Source organism: Gorilla gorilla, chromosome 19, assembly GCF_029281585.2.
Source record: "Gorilla gorilla gorilla isolate KB3781 chromosome 19, NHGRI_mGorGor1-v2.1_pri, whole genome shotgun sequence".
In the NCBI taxonomy this organism is placed as follows: Eukaryota; Metazoa; Chordata; class Mammalia; order Primates; family Hominidae; genus Gorilla; species Gorilla gorilla.
The window spans coordinates 35368318-35385874 of NC_073243.2; the positions used below are offsets into that span (position 1 = coordinate 35368318).

Below are 17557 nucleotides of genomic sequence, written 5' to 3' on the forward strand. Positions count from 1 at the left end.
CATTATTTTTCAGATCAAATATGTTTTCATGCCTTCTCTTAAACAACAAGCACTGAAGGGAAAGAATGAAATGATCTAGTGTCATTCTATTGCTCCATCCTTTGCTTCTCATCTCTTCAGCCAGAAGCCTTTGCTCTCAATTTGTACCCAATCTACTTATTTAAAATTTTAAAATGTAAATTATTTCCCCCAAAATTACCCTGTGACTGCAGCTGCCTTGTTGCTCATTCCATTAAGGTGGCTCTCCTCCCTGCATCATAAACTTCCTTGGTCTGAGACACATGTGCTGGTATATAGAGCTGGTTTGCAGCAGCACTTAGACTCACCTGGTGGGGATGTGGCCACCTCTGCAGCTGGACGGTGGCTCCCTCTCTGGGGCCTTCACGATTTATTGGGTTCTAGTTTATTTATATTGTTTCATGCTGTTTTTTTTTCTTTCTTTCTTTCTTTTTGAGATGGAGTCTCACTCTATTGCCCAGGCTGGAGTGCAGTGGCACGATCTTGGCTCACTGCAACCTCCGCCTCCCAGGTTCAAATGATTCTCTTGCCTCAGCCTCCCCAGTAGCTGGGATTACAGGTGCACACCATCATGCCCAGCTAATTTTTGTGTTTTTAGTAGAGACGGGGTTTCACCATGTTGGCCAGGTTGGTCTCGAACTCCTGACCTCATGATCTGCCCGCCTCGGCCTCCCAAAGTGCTGGGATTACCGGCATGAGCCACTGCATCTGACCCATTTTATGTTTTAGTTGGTGGTGGGGAAAAGAAAACTACTGGCTCCACTCTGGATAAAATGAGGATAATTTTGTCCTCACATCCAGCCTCTTTGTGGATTTTTCTGTCTTTAGTGCAGGGCCAGATATGGGCTTTTTTTGAGGCTCCTAGGAAGAAGAAAAGGACACTGAAAAATGGTGGCACTTAGGGCAGTGCCTGGCATGTGGTAGGCACCATGTGACTATTAGCCATTGTTTAAACACTGGCTGAATATCTACCCCACCAACTGATAAGATTATTAGAAAAGAACAATTAAGTGCTACATTTTTGAGGCAGGGCCTTGCTCTGTTGCCCAGGCTGGAGTGCAGTGGTGTAATCATAGCTCACTGCAGCCTCGACCTTCCAGGCCCAAGTGATCCTCCTCCTCAGCATCTCGAGTAGCTAGGATCACAAATGTGTGCCAGCAAGCTCAGCTAATTTTTTAAATTTTGTAGAGATGGGGTACCCACTATGTTTCCCAGGCTGGTTTTGAACCCCTGGGCTCAAGTGATTCTCCCACCTCGGCCTCCCAAAGTGTTGGGGTTACAGGCATGAGCCACAGCACCTGGCCTAAGTGCCACATTTTAAAAAGGCCTGAAATGGTGTAGATCCAGACTTAGCTCATAGAATTTACCTGTTAAAGGGTAAAAGTGTGTGTGTGTGTGTGTGGGGGGGGGGGGGTGTGGTTCTTTTTGTCTAGAATAAATTTTTGGAAATAAGCTTTTTCTGGACAACTCAGTTAAATAATTGGTAGAAGTTACAAGAGGGATACTCAAGACTCAGCATGGGGCATTTTGAAAAGTATAGGCAGTCCTTAAATCAGGAGGACATTGTGATCTAAAGATTCATCTGGAAGTTGGTTATTTGAAATACACAATGAATTTCATTTATCTTAGAGAAAAAATATTAAAAATGATGGCTAGGTCATCAGGTTAGCCTAAAAGAACTTTTGTAACACTGAATCCATCTAAGCTATCACATTACAATGCTAAAGGTACAAGAAACCCTTAAATATTTGTCTAATACGCAGATTTGTCCTTAATACACTCCTAATTTACATATTCTATGCGTTTTTTCATATTCATATAATCATTCATTAAATATCTGCTAAGTGTCAAACACTGCACTAAGCTCCAGAGACCCCAAAATTAATAAGATGAAACCTCCATTTGCACTAAGATGGGTGAGACGAGATCATGGTAACATACATGCTGAATGCAATGTTGAAGATACCCACAAAGTATTATGCAGCCAGGAGCATAGAAAGTGATATCGAGCTGAGGGTAGTGGCAGTTGAAGGAAAGCTTCTCAGGGGGGGCTGGACAAGACTAGGAGTGTGCTGAAAGGAATAGTAGGAGCTTGCCAGGAGAAGGATGGCATGTGGATAGGGGTGTTCTCTGCCTCTCCCCGTACTCTCACATCTCCCTAACTTCCCTCATGGTACCCACTCAGGTTTGCCTTAGACACACCCCTAAAGGCTTCTTGAGGGCTAAACGGCTTACCTCCCTCCAGCCCCTAAATAAATTTCCTACTCCCAAGCAGGTGTTTTCAACCTAGGATTAGGATAGCAATCTGATTGAACCAAAGTGCACGTATAACCATGCCCTGACCTAATGATGCTTAAGCTTGGGTGCATCAGAATCACCTGGAGGAGCTTTCAAACCTTAGTGATGTGTCCAATACTGATGCCTAGGGCCACATGCACAGAGATTCTGAATTTATTGCTTTATTGGGGCCCAAGCATTAGTATTTTTTAGAAGCTCCACGTGACATGAAGGTGTATCCAGGGTTGAGAATCCTGCTGTCTTCCCAGGGATGTCTGCATTCTTTGAATTGATGTGGGTTTCATATACAAAGGAAATTATAAAAGCAAAACATCCACTCCACCTTTCTGACAAATGGTTTTCATTTCTGAATTCCCTTTAGTGTACTTCCAATCATATAAATCACAGGAAATCAGAGGATTTAGACAATTTTGCTTTCTGCTTTTTTTTTCATTCATATTACTGTTTTCTCATGTTGATGTTTTGTTTAAAATGAAATGATTGATTTAGCATGGAACCATTATTCTTGTAACCATGCCATTGGCTAATGGGAGCTTTCCAAATTTGGGGTAACAAATGATTCTGCAATTAACACCTTCACATATATGACCTGCTTCGTTTGTGTGTGTTCATTAGGGAATATCAAGCAGCATAAAACATCCAAGGGAAAGTGTTTATGATGTGATGCAGGGGATACTGAGGCCAGCAAAGTATGCTTTGCACACTGGAGAGGAGAGAGAGAGGGATCCAACCCAAAGGCTTCCCATCCCTTTTTTCTTCTCCCTTCCTGCTTAGGCTCTTATTAAACTCCCTTGTTTATTCTGCTTCTCACAGCACAGAGCTTAATTCATTTCACCAGAGGCAGCTTCTCACCTAACCTGAATTGTTTCCTTCTCTTCCAACTGTTACTCAGTTGCCTCAACTTGATTCCCTCCACACTACCCTTCCCACTCCCCTCCAAGGGCTGGTTTATACCAATCTTGCACATCTCCTTGTCCAGAATTAGCCTTGTTTAGGTCCAGGTCACCTCTGGGGGAGTGGAGCCGGGTAGCCTTTGTAGTCACTCAGCACCACCTCTTCTCAGGACCGGAACAGATACCTATGTTACTTATTAAATGAAAGACTGAGCTAACAGATTTCCTGAGATCTTCCAAATATGTTGGAAGTCGATTTTTGTAATAGACATTTTAATGGAAATTAGTTGGGTCATATTTGTTTTTTTGATACCAGACTATCATATTTTTTTTCAGAGAGAAAAAATGAATTTCATATTAAGTCAGAAAAGACTGAATGCAATTGTTTTCTAATCTTCAAAGAAAGATAAAAATCTGTCTTACCCTAGTATCTATTGTGTGTGTGTGTGTGTGTGTGTGTGTGTGTGCGCGCGCGCGCCTGGCTATGTTCCTTAATGAGGGCAAGATGGCACCCTGCACCCCTTCGAGCAGGGCCTTCCTTACACTCAAGTGGAGAAGGACTCACCTACAAGTTGTGAGCTGACAGGAATCCCTGGATCCCAAGTAGCCCTTTATCTCCCTCCCATCTCCACCACCATAAGGGGCTTTTGACTGCTTATTCCTGTTGAAATCAAATATTCTGGGAAGGTAATAATGGAAGCCTTTATGTCTTGTTTATCTGATTAACCTAGCTAGGGAGTGAGGGCCTGCGCCAGGGTAAATAATGATAGAATGACTGAGCACCCCTTGGAGTTCATCTGTGGCCAAGGTCATGAACATGGCTGTGCATCCCAACAGCCAAGTGAGCTGTTTAAAAATAGATTCCCACACCTACTGGGAGGGGAGGTAGATATGTCTGTGCTGGGAGCAGCACCACTGAGTCAGACATCTGGGTTTAAGGCTAAGTGATCCAGGACAAGTTATTTCCCCTCTCTGTGCCGCATTTTCTTCACCTGAACATGGGTTAAGAATACCTACTCTTACAGGATTGGGATGAGAATTAAATAAGTTGAGATCATTTAGAATTTCCAGCATCATGCCCAACCCACCCTCCACTGCACAGATGAGGAAACCAAGGCTCAGAAGGGTGAAAGGCCTTTTCCAAATTATCCAGCTATTTTTCTGGCAGTGACTGCACCTGAATTCAGTGACCCCTAGATCAGTGCTTTCCTCCACTTTGTTGATGAAGTAGAGGGAGAGGGGGAGGTGGATCTCTAATAGGCAATGCTTTATGAGGAACGGGGAGCTGACAGCTGAAGGATCAGGAGGTCTCTCTCAGGCTGTGATGGAAGAAGTGGAAAGGGACCCAAAGGACAGCAGAGAGGACTGAAGACCAGTGCTCCCTCCCTTACACTGGCCCAAATGCTCACTCTGGAAAGTTGGGAGGCTGGACCCCATATGGGGAGGAAAACTATCATCCATAGCCAAATTAATTCTCAAATGCATATTTCATTCATTCATTCATTCATTCACCTAGAGTTATGGCAGTAAATAAGGAAGACAATGTCCTGCCCTCAAGGAGCTAACATTCTAGTGAGTTAAACAAGTACACATGCAACCTAACATCCTCTCATCATAAGGTCTGGGTGATAATTTCCTTTAAGTACTTCAGTATAAACAATATGATAGATAAATTGTCTCTAATGCATACCCATATAATTTAAAGCACATGAATCAAGAATCAACAGGCCAGAGACGGTTACTTAGTGCTTTAAAGATCATTTTAGAAATCTGCATGAGAAGGTTTGTTAATGACCACGGAGATGATTTTTTCACTGACGATGTGAGTGCTGTTCTGTGTAAGCAATGATTGGAAAGAATGTTCTGCCCTTAGCCTAAGGAACATACAAGCGTCCTCCAAGCCCTGCAGCCTCAAGTTGGTGAAATGGCGCTCCTGGTCTAGACTCCAGATTCTAGAGCCCCCTTATCCTGCACCCCACAATTAAAGGGGCATTCCCTTGTTTAGCTGGCCCACAAGTCTGGTGGCCCTGCTGTCAGCATATCAAGCGCATGGCCCTTTCATGCAAGGGCTTGCTCAGTACTCAAGGACAGCGAGATGGACTTCCTTGGAGCTCAAAAACAAACTTTGTGACTGTTTTTGTGCTAGTACACTTGGCAGGATTTGCTTCCATTGTAATATATTGCCTGACGGCAAGGTTGTGGGAGCAGGAAGCGTATATTCCCCACCCCCTCACCGTCTACTTCTAACTACCAGAGACAAAACGAATCTGACTTTTGCTGGATAGACAAAGCATAAACATATATAATATAATGATAAGGCATATCAAGAAAAATCAAGCAGAGCAGAGGGCCAGGGATGGAGTGGATTACATAGGTTGGTTAGTCGCGATAGCTGAAAGATTCCTCTGTACCAAAATCTTCACAAATAAGTGAGATATTTATCTTTATATTAGATGTAGAATGTATTCAAGAAAGAATGAATGAAATTGCCATTATAGAATACCAGATGATGACAGTGAAGAGAATTCTAGAGCTAGAAAGGCCCTGAGATACTATTTATTTCATTCTCCTCATTTAAATCTCAAACAATCCAGGCCCAGTTAGGCTGAGTGGTGTCCCTGAGGTCACACAGCTGGTCAGTAAGAGATCCAAGATGACAGACCTTCGGAACTGAAGAATGGGGAGGAAACAAGAGAACTCTGTCAAAACAAGGACAGTCCTAAGGGAAGGGCTTGGGTTGCTTAATTCTGGGAAAATGTTTTGATTTTAGCTCATCAAGGAAGAGACCAATCCCACTGCACTGGGTGATGGCAGCAGCTGCCCAGGACTCTCAGGGATTTGCAGGTGTGAACAATCAGATCCTCAAATCCTTTCTGACGTCATGTCTGAAACTGTGCATGCATAAGGGGGCATAAGGGGGAAAGAAAAGGGAAGAAGGTAGGCAGAGAAAGGCAGGAACATGCAGCCAAACGACACCATGAGACAGGCTTGCCTGGCTCTGGGAGTCTGTGCAGAGTTGCAGGACAGCCCTGAGAGCGTGGGCTGCATCTCACAAGGTGTGCGCTCCTGGCCCCGAGCGCCACGGAGGAGGGGTAAAGATGGCCCCTAATGGCTGGGGACGCTGGCTCATGTCTGTAATCCCAGCACTTTGGGAGGCCGAGGCAGGCAGATCACTTGAGGTCAGGCGTTCAAGACCAGCCTGGCCAACACGGTAAAACCCCATCTCTGCTAAAAATACAAAAATTAGCTGGGAGTGGTGGAAGGCACCTATAATCCCAGTTACTCAGGAGGCTGAGGCAGGAGAATTGCTTGAATCTGGGAAGCAGAGATTGCAGTGAGTGGAGATTGCGTCACTGCACTCCAGCCTGGGTGACAGAGTGAGACCCTGTCTCAAAAAAAAAAAAAAAAAAAAAAAAGTGGCCCCTGAGCCATAAGCACACAGGAAATGTGAGCAGGGGACTTGGCCACAGCCACATAGTGGCAGCAGAAAGTCAACACCTGGACGCAGAAAAACATAAAGGCCAAAACCTAGAACTGGAATGAGCTGGAACAGGCCTACACCGCGTGAGCTACATTTATGACTTTTGAGAGATTTACAACTTTCACAAAGGAGGGAGAGAAAAGTAGGGACCATGATGGATGGAAAAAATCCATTTCAACCTGTCATTACATATACTTTCATTTTGAAGATTTCAAGAGATGAGGGAAAATTGACTTATTTTTCCCAGTTAGGGTATTGAGGGAAGCTGACCAGCACAGACTAAATTCAAAAAATGAAATGCATCTTCTGTTGGTGTTCTCAGTTCTATCGCAAAGAGGGTTGAAAGTAATTTTGCTGGTGGCAGGGACTGGGGACGGAGAAATGAGGGAAAAGGAAGCTCCCCCACACCAATATGTTAGATGGTTGGGGCTCCTTTCAGATTTATGGCAAGCTGGAAAATCCATTCTATGTCTGGCTCATGTCACATTTATATTTCATGTCTATTAGAAGAATCTCACACCACATCAATTGTTTGTGATCTACATTACATATAATAGGCTCTCTGCTTATCTTTGACACAGGTGAGGGGCTGATGTAGAAACTGTCAAAAGACTATACAATGACTTATATATTCAATAATGGCTCAAACTTCAAAGGTCTATCATTTTGCCCTGCTCTTCATTTCTTTCCTCATAATGCTTCTCAAAGCAATCTTGTCTTTCCAGCCTCACAATCAAGGACAAATTCCTGAATGCAACATTTGCTTTTCCGTCTTCCCGCTTCACCTTACTCATCCCTGCAGAAGTATAAGTATTCCTCGCTTCTTCAACTCCATGCCTAAGAATTAAGAACCTTGGGGAGAAGGGTACTGCATCGACTACTGCATCTCAATCATTGTGGCAGACGTACCACAGCACTGGGAAGTTGGCCTTGGCAAGAATCTCAAGCTGTTACTACAGAGTTGGGAAGAAGGTTTAGGATCAAGATAGAGGTGACTGACCAAGGTGAGTGCATGAGCAGAGAGGTGCCTTCAACTTCCACTGCAGACAGTTCTGACATCTTGCCTCTACCTGAGGCGAGTTCTAGCCCTGGGCAAGTCAGTCCAGTGAATGTCATTGAGAACCAGCTGCAAACTATTGCTGCCCTACTGACCTAAGCACAGAGGTTATAGGGAAGTCTAACTTGCAAAGCCTTCTCTCAATGTCACACACCATTTTTGAAGATCAAGACATCTCCTTAATACTTTGACCACTTGCTTCCAGGCTAGTTTTTTTGTATTCCACTCTGCCAGCCTGAGTTTCTAGCTCACTGAACTCTTGTCTCCTGGCCCAATATCCTAACTCTGGTGTCTGTTATTTCTTAGTCCAGATCTGTGTTACCTCTGGATTTTCTTACGTTGATGGATTTACCCCCAGACTCCAACTCTTGCCTCTCAGACATGTTATTTCTATGGAGACCTTTGTTTTCTGTTTCCTTTGACTTGAACTATTCCAGGTCTCTCTCTTAGACATATTTTCAGAATCTAACCACTTTCTCACCACCTCCATTGGCACCATTATCTCTTGCCACATTTCTTGCTGTGGCCTTCATAAGTCAGTTCATGTCACTCATCTGCCCCCAAACCCCACATTGGATTTCATTTTACTCAGCAAGAAGACCAAAGCCCTTGTAGTGTCCACTCTGACCCCATGGCTTCTTACCCTCTACCTTGGTCATTCTGCTCCAGCCAGACAAGCTTTGCCTCTCTTCCAACTGGTCTCTCACACTCCCACCTCAGGACCTTTGCACCTGCTGTTGCCTCTGCTGTGAATACACTCTCTCCAGATGTCTGCCTGGGTCTTTGCTCAAATGTCAGCTTTACAGTCACATCCCCCTAGACCATTCTATTTACAGTTGTAACTCTCCTTACCCCAGCATTCTCTACGCTCCACGTAGCTTTATTTTTCTCTACAGCACTTAGCACCATCCAATATACTACCTCTACTTTACTTATCTGTTTGTTGGACTGTCTTCCTCAAACTATTATAGAATATAAGCTCTATCAAGGCAAAGCTTTCTGTCTGTTTTGTTCACTGCTGTCTCCCAATGACTATAATAGTTCCTGGCACAGGATATGCATTCCATAATCATTTTTTTTTTGAATGAAATAGTGAATGACCTCTCTATCCCCAGCTCAGGTATCTTTCTGGCATCCAAACAAAAATATTCAAATGCCAATCGGACAGCCCCAGGTTGACGTAAAAACTCAACATGTCCAAAATGGAACTTATTACCTTCTTGACCACAGCCCAGACCCACTGTCCCTCCTGTGTCCCAGCCTCAAAATGCCATTGCACTACTGCAGGTGGTTTTTAAAATTAAAAAACATAAACAAAACCTGCCATCTCCATTCACTCAACTGCACACGCAGAAACTGGAATCATCTTTGACAATCTCTTTTCTTCCCCCTAACATCTAATCAAGCACCAAGCTTTGTTGAATGTATCCCTAAATATCTGTGAACATGTTGATAAATATCTGTGAACATGTTGAGTGTTGACTTTTCCCCTTTCCAACCTACATTTTTCTTTCTTTCTTTATGATTTTTTGTTTTGAGACAGAGTTTCGCTCTGTTGCCCAGGCTGGAGCACAGTGGTGTGATCTCAGCTCACTACAAGCTCCGGCTCCTGGGTTCACGCCATTCTCCTGCCTCAGCCTCCCAAGTGGCTAGGACTACAGGCGCCAGCCACGATGCCCGGCTAATTTTTTGTATTTTTAGTAGAGACGGGGTTTCACCGTGTTAGCCAGGATGGTCTCGATCTCCTGACCTCGTGATCCGCCTGCCTTGGCCTCCCAAAGTGCTGGGATTACAGACGTGAGCCACCGCGCCCAGCCTCCAACCTACATCTTAAGTGTCTTAACCCGCCTCCCTGCCTTCTTTCTGGCCATTAGAGGGAGCTCTCTAAAGGCCAAGAATGATCTTGTCATTCTCTGTAAGACAGCTCAAAGTCTCCCCGTCCCCACACAATAAGGCAATGTGAAAGAGTCTTTATGACTTGTTCTTTGAGTAACTCTTTTACTTCCAGAGCTTGTTAGCTGGTATTTGCTCTAACTGAAATGTTCTTTCCATCTTTTTGACTGGTTATCACCTACTAGATCTCAATTAAATGGTACTTCTTTCAAGAAACCCTCTCTGATGCTCTGAGCATCATGCACTTCCCACATAATAACCCTGACCACTATATTACAATTGAAGTTTACTTGTGCTTATAAGAATAAAGACCACAACTGATTTACTCATGGTTGTATCATAGGTGCTCAAAAAAATAGCTGTTGAGTAAATAAACAAACAGTATTAAAATTCACACTGTGATGGAATAGATATACTTTTCTTATTCTTCTTGATAAGTACAACAAAATATCCTGGACATTATATATAAAACAAACAGAACAAGACTGAAAGAGGAAAAAGGCAGAACTGCTAGGGAGCTTGGGGATGGGGAGTTCCCTGCATTTGCCTTCTGCTCCACAGATCTCAGACTTGGAATTGAACAAGTTGCCAACCCAGAAATGCCAATAGGCACAGACAAAGAAAAGCCCCAACCAAAGCCTGCTCTCTCTAGCCCAAGGACCAGGAAAACGGCAGTCTAGCAAGATAGAAAACTTTTAGATAATAACCTCTCTCCTCAGACCAAACACCAGGAAAAAATTGTAGCTCAACTGCCAGCTACATCAGCAAAGGTCTGGTGGTAGCCTAGACTTCCACCCTTGTGAAACTAACAAGACCTGTCAACGCTACCATTGGGATGCCATCAGAGAAGGATAAGTAAGGAGCTGGGACTTTCATCCCTGCTGGGTGGTAATGAGCTCCTCCTTCCCTCCCTCCCATGGTATCCATGATCAGGGAGGGAGTGTGGACTCCCAGCAGTAATGAGAATGCCCACTCTTGGGTGTCACTGGAGCTTAAGTGGAGTACCTGGACTTCTACATCTACCCGGTAATAATAAGGCAATGCCTCCCTTTCTCTTGCCAGAGAGGAGTCAGAGAAAGCCAACTCAAGCAAAAGGCTTAAATAAGATCCAAATTCTCATAACATAATATGAAAATGACTGCTTCCAATCAGAAACTGCTTGTCATGCAAATAAACAGGAAGATTTCAAACGGAATGAAAAAAAGACAATCAATAGATGGCAACACTGATATGACAGAGATGTTAGAATTATCTGATGAATATTTTAAAGCAGCCATAATAAGGCTTCAATGAGCAACTATAAACACACTTGAAACACATGAAGTTTAGAAAGCATCATGGAAAAAACAGAAAGCCCTAGCAAAGAAGTAGAAGAAATAAAGAAGAACTAAATGAAAATTTTAGAACTGAAAAATATGATAACCAAAATAAAAAGCTTAGTGGTTGGGCTCAACAGCAGAATGGAGGAGACAGAGGAAAGAACCAGTGAACTGGAAGACAGAACAATGGAAACTATCTAAAGTGAAGAACAGAGAAAACAAACTAAATCAGGGACCTGTGGAACTATAACAAAAGATCTAATATTTATGTTGCTGGAGTTCAGGCAGAAGAGAAAAAGGGCAGCGCTGAAAAAGTATTCAAATAGTTAAAGTTTATGGGAGGCCATTGTTTTGGGCTAGTCTCCTGCACCTAGGCCACAGCAGACCAGTCCCAAGCAGAATGGAGTCACTCATGCTAAGTGCCACCTAATCAAATTGAACTTTGAAAAGAGCCAGTTTTCCAAAAAACAGGTGATTCCGGCCAACCCAATTGAGCATAATAAGGAAGTCCCCTCTGTTTTAGCCCTTTACAGAAAGGGACTTTGAAAGGACTATCTGCTTTTTGTTCTCTGTATCTGCTCTCTTCAGAACTTTTCTGCCTATGAAGCCAACTTTCTCTGCTCAGCTCATTAAAGCACTCATCCCATTTTATAGAGTGAGATGTTGCCTGCTTCTAGAATAGCAGATAAAAGTCAACTAGCTCTTTACACTAAATTTGTTGTAATTTTGTTTTTTGACAAAATAAATAATGGCTGAAAACCTCATAAATTTGGCAAAAGCTGTAAACCTACAGATCAAGAAGCTGAGCAAACCCCAAACATAGTAAACCCAAAGAAATCCATGCCAGGCAAAGAAAAAACCTGAAAAGCAACCAGAGGAATCAATAGTTTATTCCTATTGGGAAAAAATACTTAAGACTGTAGATCATCCCCCTCTATAAATGTGGTATCTGGTTTTAGAATTCCCACAACAGACTCAGCAGTAACCCCTCACTTGCCCCAGAGAACACTGGATCTTATCTATCTTTTAAATATTGGCTTCTCTGAATAATAGGAGAAAGCTAAATGTCATAATTGTTTTAATTTGTAATTAATTTTTACTATTAGTGAAGCTGAGCATTTTTATATGCTAAGTGTTTGTTGACATTTCTTTATGAATTTCCAATTTATATATTCAGGTTATTAAATCATTTCTGTTTCAACCCCCTCCTGCCCTCAATTTATCATTTATATGTGCCTATGGTATTTTTTGCTGTATAGAATTCACATTTTGTTTTACCCAGAGAATTCTTTTAACCTTCTCCCTGATGGTTTCTGGTTTTGAGGTCATGCTTATAACTAGCAGCTAAGGTTTTAGGGAATGTAGATTTGTTTTTGATTTGCTGTCCAGGGGTACAGTTTCCCACCTTTTGCATAGCTAAATCCTCTGAATAATAAATTGCACTTTAGTAATAATCTCCAGCCTTAAATATATGGTATAAGTAAAGAATAAATATTTGGTCTTCATCCCCAGTTCCCGGCATTGAGCTCCTAAAACCCTTGGATAAGAGTATCTTTTGCAGCCTGGCACAATGGGTCATACCTATAATACCAGCTACTTCAGAGCCTGGGGCAGAAGAATTGCTTGAGGCCAGGAGTTTGAGACCAGCCTGGGCAACACAGTGAGACCCCATCTCTTAAAATAAAAAAAATAAAAAAAATTAGCCTGGCATGGTGATGCACATCTGTAGTTTCAGCTACTTTGGAAGCTGATGGGGGAGGATCACTTGAGCCCAGGAGTTTGAGGCTGTAGTGAGCTATGATTGAATCACTGCATTCCAGCTCTGGTTACAGATTGTAGCTCTGGGCAACAGAGGGAGACCCCATCCTTCCTCCTACTCCACCAAAAGAGTGTCTTTTGTAGGCTAATGAGATGACTCTTGGCTGAGGGGATCCTAGATAGCGTCTGGATTGGGCTGGTCTCCAGAAAAACCAACCATATGTCCAGAGGGTTGGAATGTTCAGTCCCCTCCCACCTCTTTTTGTGTCCCTTATATCATCATGTCCCAGTCATTGTGTAAGTGCTCTCTAATCTGGGGAGAAAGCTAGAATGTCACCATGCATCTGTTTAAGATTGCAATTGTTATGCTCATTTTTGCTACTGAGGTTTTGAAGAAAGGAGGATGTTGATGGCATTTACAGAATGGAAAAATGGTTGTTTCATTCTTTTTGGCACAGAAAAGTGCTATTCAGTAAGTACATCTAGATTTAATTCCAAAATTTCCTGCCTCTTTATCAAACGATCTAGGTAGGACAACTTATAAAAGACACAAAATTAATAAAATGGGCATAAGAGGGGGCAAATCAAGATAAGGAAGAGTGAAACAAGTATCTGGACTATGCAGATTTAGCAGAGACACAGGCTCTCTGCTTCCTGATTGCACAACAGAGAAGGAAATGTGAAGAATTACACAATTTTTATCATATGAAGTGAGGACACATAACAGCTTCTCAAAGCATGGGTGAAGGAATACAAAATGATTCCTAGAACCCACCCCTGAGATGTTCAGTCTTCATGGTAGACTCTGAGTAGAAGAAGATGTGTCCTATAATGAACAACGTCCTCATTAGTGTTTTCATAGTAAATGCAAATGTAATCCTAATAGAGATTGGATGTGTGCCCCACCCAAATCTCATGTTAGAATGTAATCCCCAGTGTCAGAGATGGGGCCTGGTGGGAGATGATTGAATTATGGGGGCAGATTTCTCATGAATGGTTTAGCACTATGCCCTTGGTACTGTCCTCGCAATGGTGAATGAGTTCCTGTGAGATATGGTTGTTTGAAAGTGTGTGGCACCTCCCCTTGAGCTCTCTTGCTCCTGCTCTTTACATGCGATGTGCCTGCTCCCCCTTTACCTTCTGCCATGATTGGAAGCTTCCTGAGGCCTCCCCAGAAGCAGATGCCACTATGCTTCCTATGCTTCCTGTATAGTCTGCAGAACCATGAGCCAATTAAACCTCTTTTCTTATAAATTACCCAGTCTCAGGTATTTCTTTATAGGAATGCAAGAACAAACCAATACAAATCCCAGTATTAAGAGAGGGGGGCCTTTAGGAGATGATTAGGTCATGAGGGCTTCTCCCTGGTGAATGGGATTAAGGCCCTTATAAAAGAGGCTTCACACAGTGTTTGGCCCTTCCTGCCCTTCTGCCTTCCACAATGTGAGGACACAGTGTTCGTCCCCTCTGAAGGACTCAGCAACATCTGGAAGCAGAGAGTAGCTCTCACCCAAGACACCAAACCTGCCTTGATCTTGAACTTGCCAGCCTCCAGAACTGTGAGAAAATGAATTCCTCTTCTTTATAAATTACTTAGTCTCAGGTACTTTGTTAGAGCAACACAAGAGAATGAAGTAAAGCACAGCCTCTAGCCAGAATTTTTGTGTTCTATTCCTGTATTCTTGTATTCTATCCTGCCCCCATGGGGAGATGAAGCTATAGAGTATCTCAACTGGTTGGGATTTTCCTCTAATAGCTGAGTTAGAGATCAGTGGAGACCTCCTAATGCAACCCAGAGAAACATGGAAATGGTGGAAGAGGTTTTAGCCTGAAACATTTTCAGATACCCACTAATTAGCTCATACTAGCGAATTTACCATGGCCATGGTCACGCTGCTCTGGAGCACAAGTCATCTTCTAGATCACCAAACGAAATGACTTCCTGTGATTATCTGATGACATCTACTTAAGTGCTGGAGAGCGTCTGCCAGCAACAGCGTGACCGCGGTGAGAATGCACCTGGCAGACCTTTGTGTTATCGTGCTGGTGTGCACAGAGGTGTTTTCCCACATGCTGCTCCCAGACAATGACTGGACATGACAGGACTATTACTGCAGGCTGCTTCCTGGGTCACACAGGACTCCTCTGAGGCTGCTGATGTCATGATCCCTGGGTCTCCAACAGCCTTGCCAAACCTTCCTTAGATTACTGGATAGTCTGGGAGATTCCACCCAAATGCTCCTTCCTCCCTCCTTCACTCAGGCTTAGAGTTGCATTGCAGCTCTCCCATACTTCACTCCCTCTCCATCTTCTCTCACAGTCATTTCCTCTAATAACATTTTTGCATGTTTAATCCCATCCTGACATCTGCTTCATGGAGGACCTGAATTAATACAAATAAGCAACATTTGTTTTTATTTCAATTGATATTTAACCTTTCTGACAACAGAAACACCGTAGGTCTGTACTTCTCACAGGAAGGACCTGACCAATTTCAATTTATGAGGGGTTTTTTTTTTAAGCCAGATTTTTGTCCTAGGTGAATACTCATCCTTCTATTCCTTATGGCAGAGGGATAAGCAGCTGATTCTCCTAAAACAGTATCACACTCTTACAGTATACAAGAAAAAAGGAAGGAGGCTATGACCTAGCCTTGCTTTAACATTGAGGAGGTTATTTTATTTTATTATTTATTTTTTGAGACAGGTTCTCTCTGCTGCTCAGGCTGGAGTGCAGTGGCACAATGGGCTCAAGCAATTGAGGGGTTCATTTTAAACGTATAGTGTAATCCACATCTAAGCTCTGTTTGCAGAATGAGAGATTGATGAAAGAAAGCTCAGTGAAGCTGCAGAGAGTCTTAATCTTGCTTTTGGCCGCACCAGCCCTGGCAGGACCTTGTTCACAAAGACAGAGAATTAACATTTGTTGAATGAATGAAGGAGATGCCGTACAAAGATTGTATGGTTCCTTTCAGAGCCTAAATATTTAATAGGTGGGTCACTGAGGGTCTGAACTAGAATATTTGATAAGCAGACATCCAGGGTTGAGTGTTAGATGTTCTGCAGGGAGATGGATGGAGGGGTACCTATAGGGTTCTGCAAGCTCAGTAATAGATGTTGTTGAAGAAGAAATATAAGTTAGAGACAGGACAGGACACACAGAGAATGCACCTCTTTGGGGTCAATAAAAAAAGGGAATAAGCCCAGAGGAAGCACTCAAGATCAGTTGCAAATTGATATCCCAAATGTTTTGGCATAGTTCTAGGAAAAAACTCTCCTACATTTCAAAGTCCAGATAATACTGACTCCACCCTCTGGCACAGACTTCTATGGCAACATAGCACAGGAGTGGTACATGAAGGCAAAGTCCATTTGTCTTAGCTCATATCAAATGGTAAAGCAGAGCTTCTTTTATTTTAATTTAGCTATTCAAGCTGCTGAAGCTATACCCAAAATCCCTAGCCCTTTCTCTGATATGTGTCTCTGTGTTTCCATATTGGGAGCAATTTTTTTTTTTTTTTTGAGATGGAGTCTCACTCTTGTTGTCCAGACTGGAGTGCAGTGGCATGATCTTGGCTAACTGCAACCTCCGCTTCCTAGGTTCAAGCCATTCTCGTGCCTTAGCCTCCTGAGTAGCTGGGATTACAGGCACCCGCCGCCATGCCTGGCTAGGTTTTTTTTTGTATTTTTAGTAGAGACGGGGTTTCACCATGTTGGCCAGGCTGGTCTCAAACTCCTGACCTCAGGTGATCTGCCTGCCTCGGTCTCCCAAATTGCTGGGATTACAGGCATGTCCCACTAGGCCCAGCACAATTGTTTTTTATAACTAGAAATGTGTTTGGCTTTCCTCCAACAAACCAGGAAGGTCAAGAGATATGTTCTAGATACCTCTTTGTGGTTGCTTAATGCAGAGCTCATGCAGACACATCTGCAAACCTAAGGAAACGACCCTCTAAGGACTGGTTAGCCACTTAAAATGTGGGCCAAGATAGGCTATTAAATTCTAATCCTCACTGCTTCATTACAGCTTCCTCATATTGTTAGCCTACAAACTAAGTTAAGGACACACTTAAATTCCTTCACTGGCTTCATTGCCCTATTAATTCCTTCTAGCACATATGTTCCCCTATATTTTCTTTTTAAAAGATATGAGTGGAACCTGCAACTTTGTGAAGCCAGATATTTTTGGATTTTTACTTTCCTGGGGAAGTGACAGTTTGGCTTTTTTTTTTTTTTTTTTTTTTGAGATGGTGTCTCACTCTGTTGCCCAGGCTGGAGTGCAGTGGTGTGATCTTGGCTCACCACAACCTCTGCTTCCTGGGTTCAAGTGATTCTCCTGCCTCAGCCTCCTGAGTAACTGGGATTACAGGCACCTGGCACCACACCCGGCTAATTTTTGTATTTTTAGTAGAGACGAAGTTTCACCATATTGGCCAGGCTGGTCTCGAACTCCTGACCACAGGTGATCTACCCACCTTGGCCTCCCAAAGTACTGGGATTACAGGCATAAGCTACCGTGCCCAGCCAGTTTGGGTTGTTTTAAAATAATTTTTCAGTGGTCTCACAGGGCTTAGAGTGCCTCTTACTAGAGGCCCATTTCAACATACCTCCGGTCTGTGGGGTACAGTTCCACAGTGACCACGTCAAGAGAGTTCCAGGCTGAGATGGTCAATCCATTGTACAGACACAGCATGCCTATCATCATGGATTCACTGGTGCCAAACCAAAGGAAGAAACAGCTGATCCCCGAAAGCACCATAGAGCCACCTGCCAACAATGCAGACAAAAGGGTGGAATGTTTCCCGTCATCTTAGTAAAGCAAGAACCCTTGGGTCCTTGGG

The 17557-nt window shown here is 43.2% G+C and overlaps 1 protein-coding gene across 1 annotated transcript in view; it reads right to left on the bottom strand.

Annotated features, from left to right (window-relative positions):
* The window catches only part of SV2C (synaptic vesicle glycoprotein 2C), a 247578-nt gene that overhangs the window by 15084 nt on the left and 214937 nt on the right, over positions 1 to 17557 (bottom strand). Inside the window, exon 12 of the mRNA XM_004058659.5 lies at positions 17324 to 17483. Within this exon, the coding sequence (XP_004058707.1) occupies positions 17324 to 17483 (160 nt within the window). The remainder of the gene's footprint in view (positions 1 to 17323; positions 17484 to 17557) is intronic.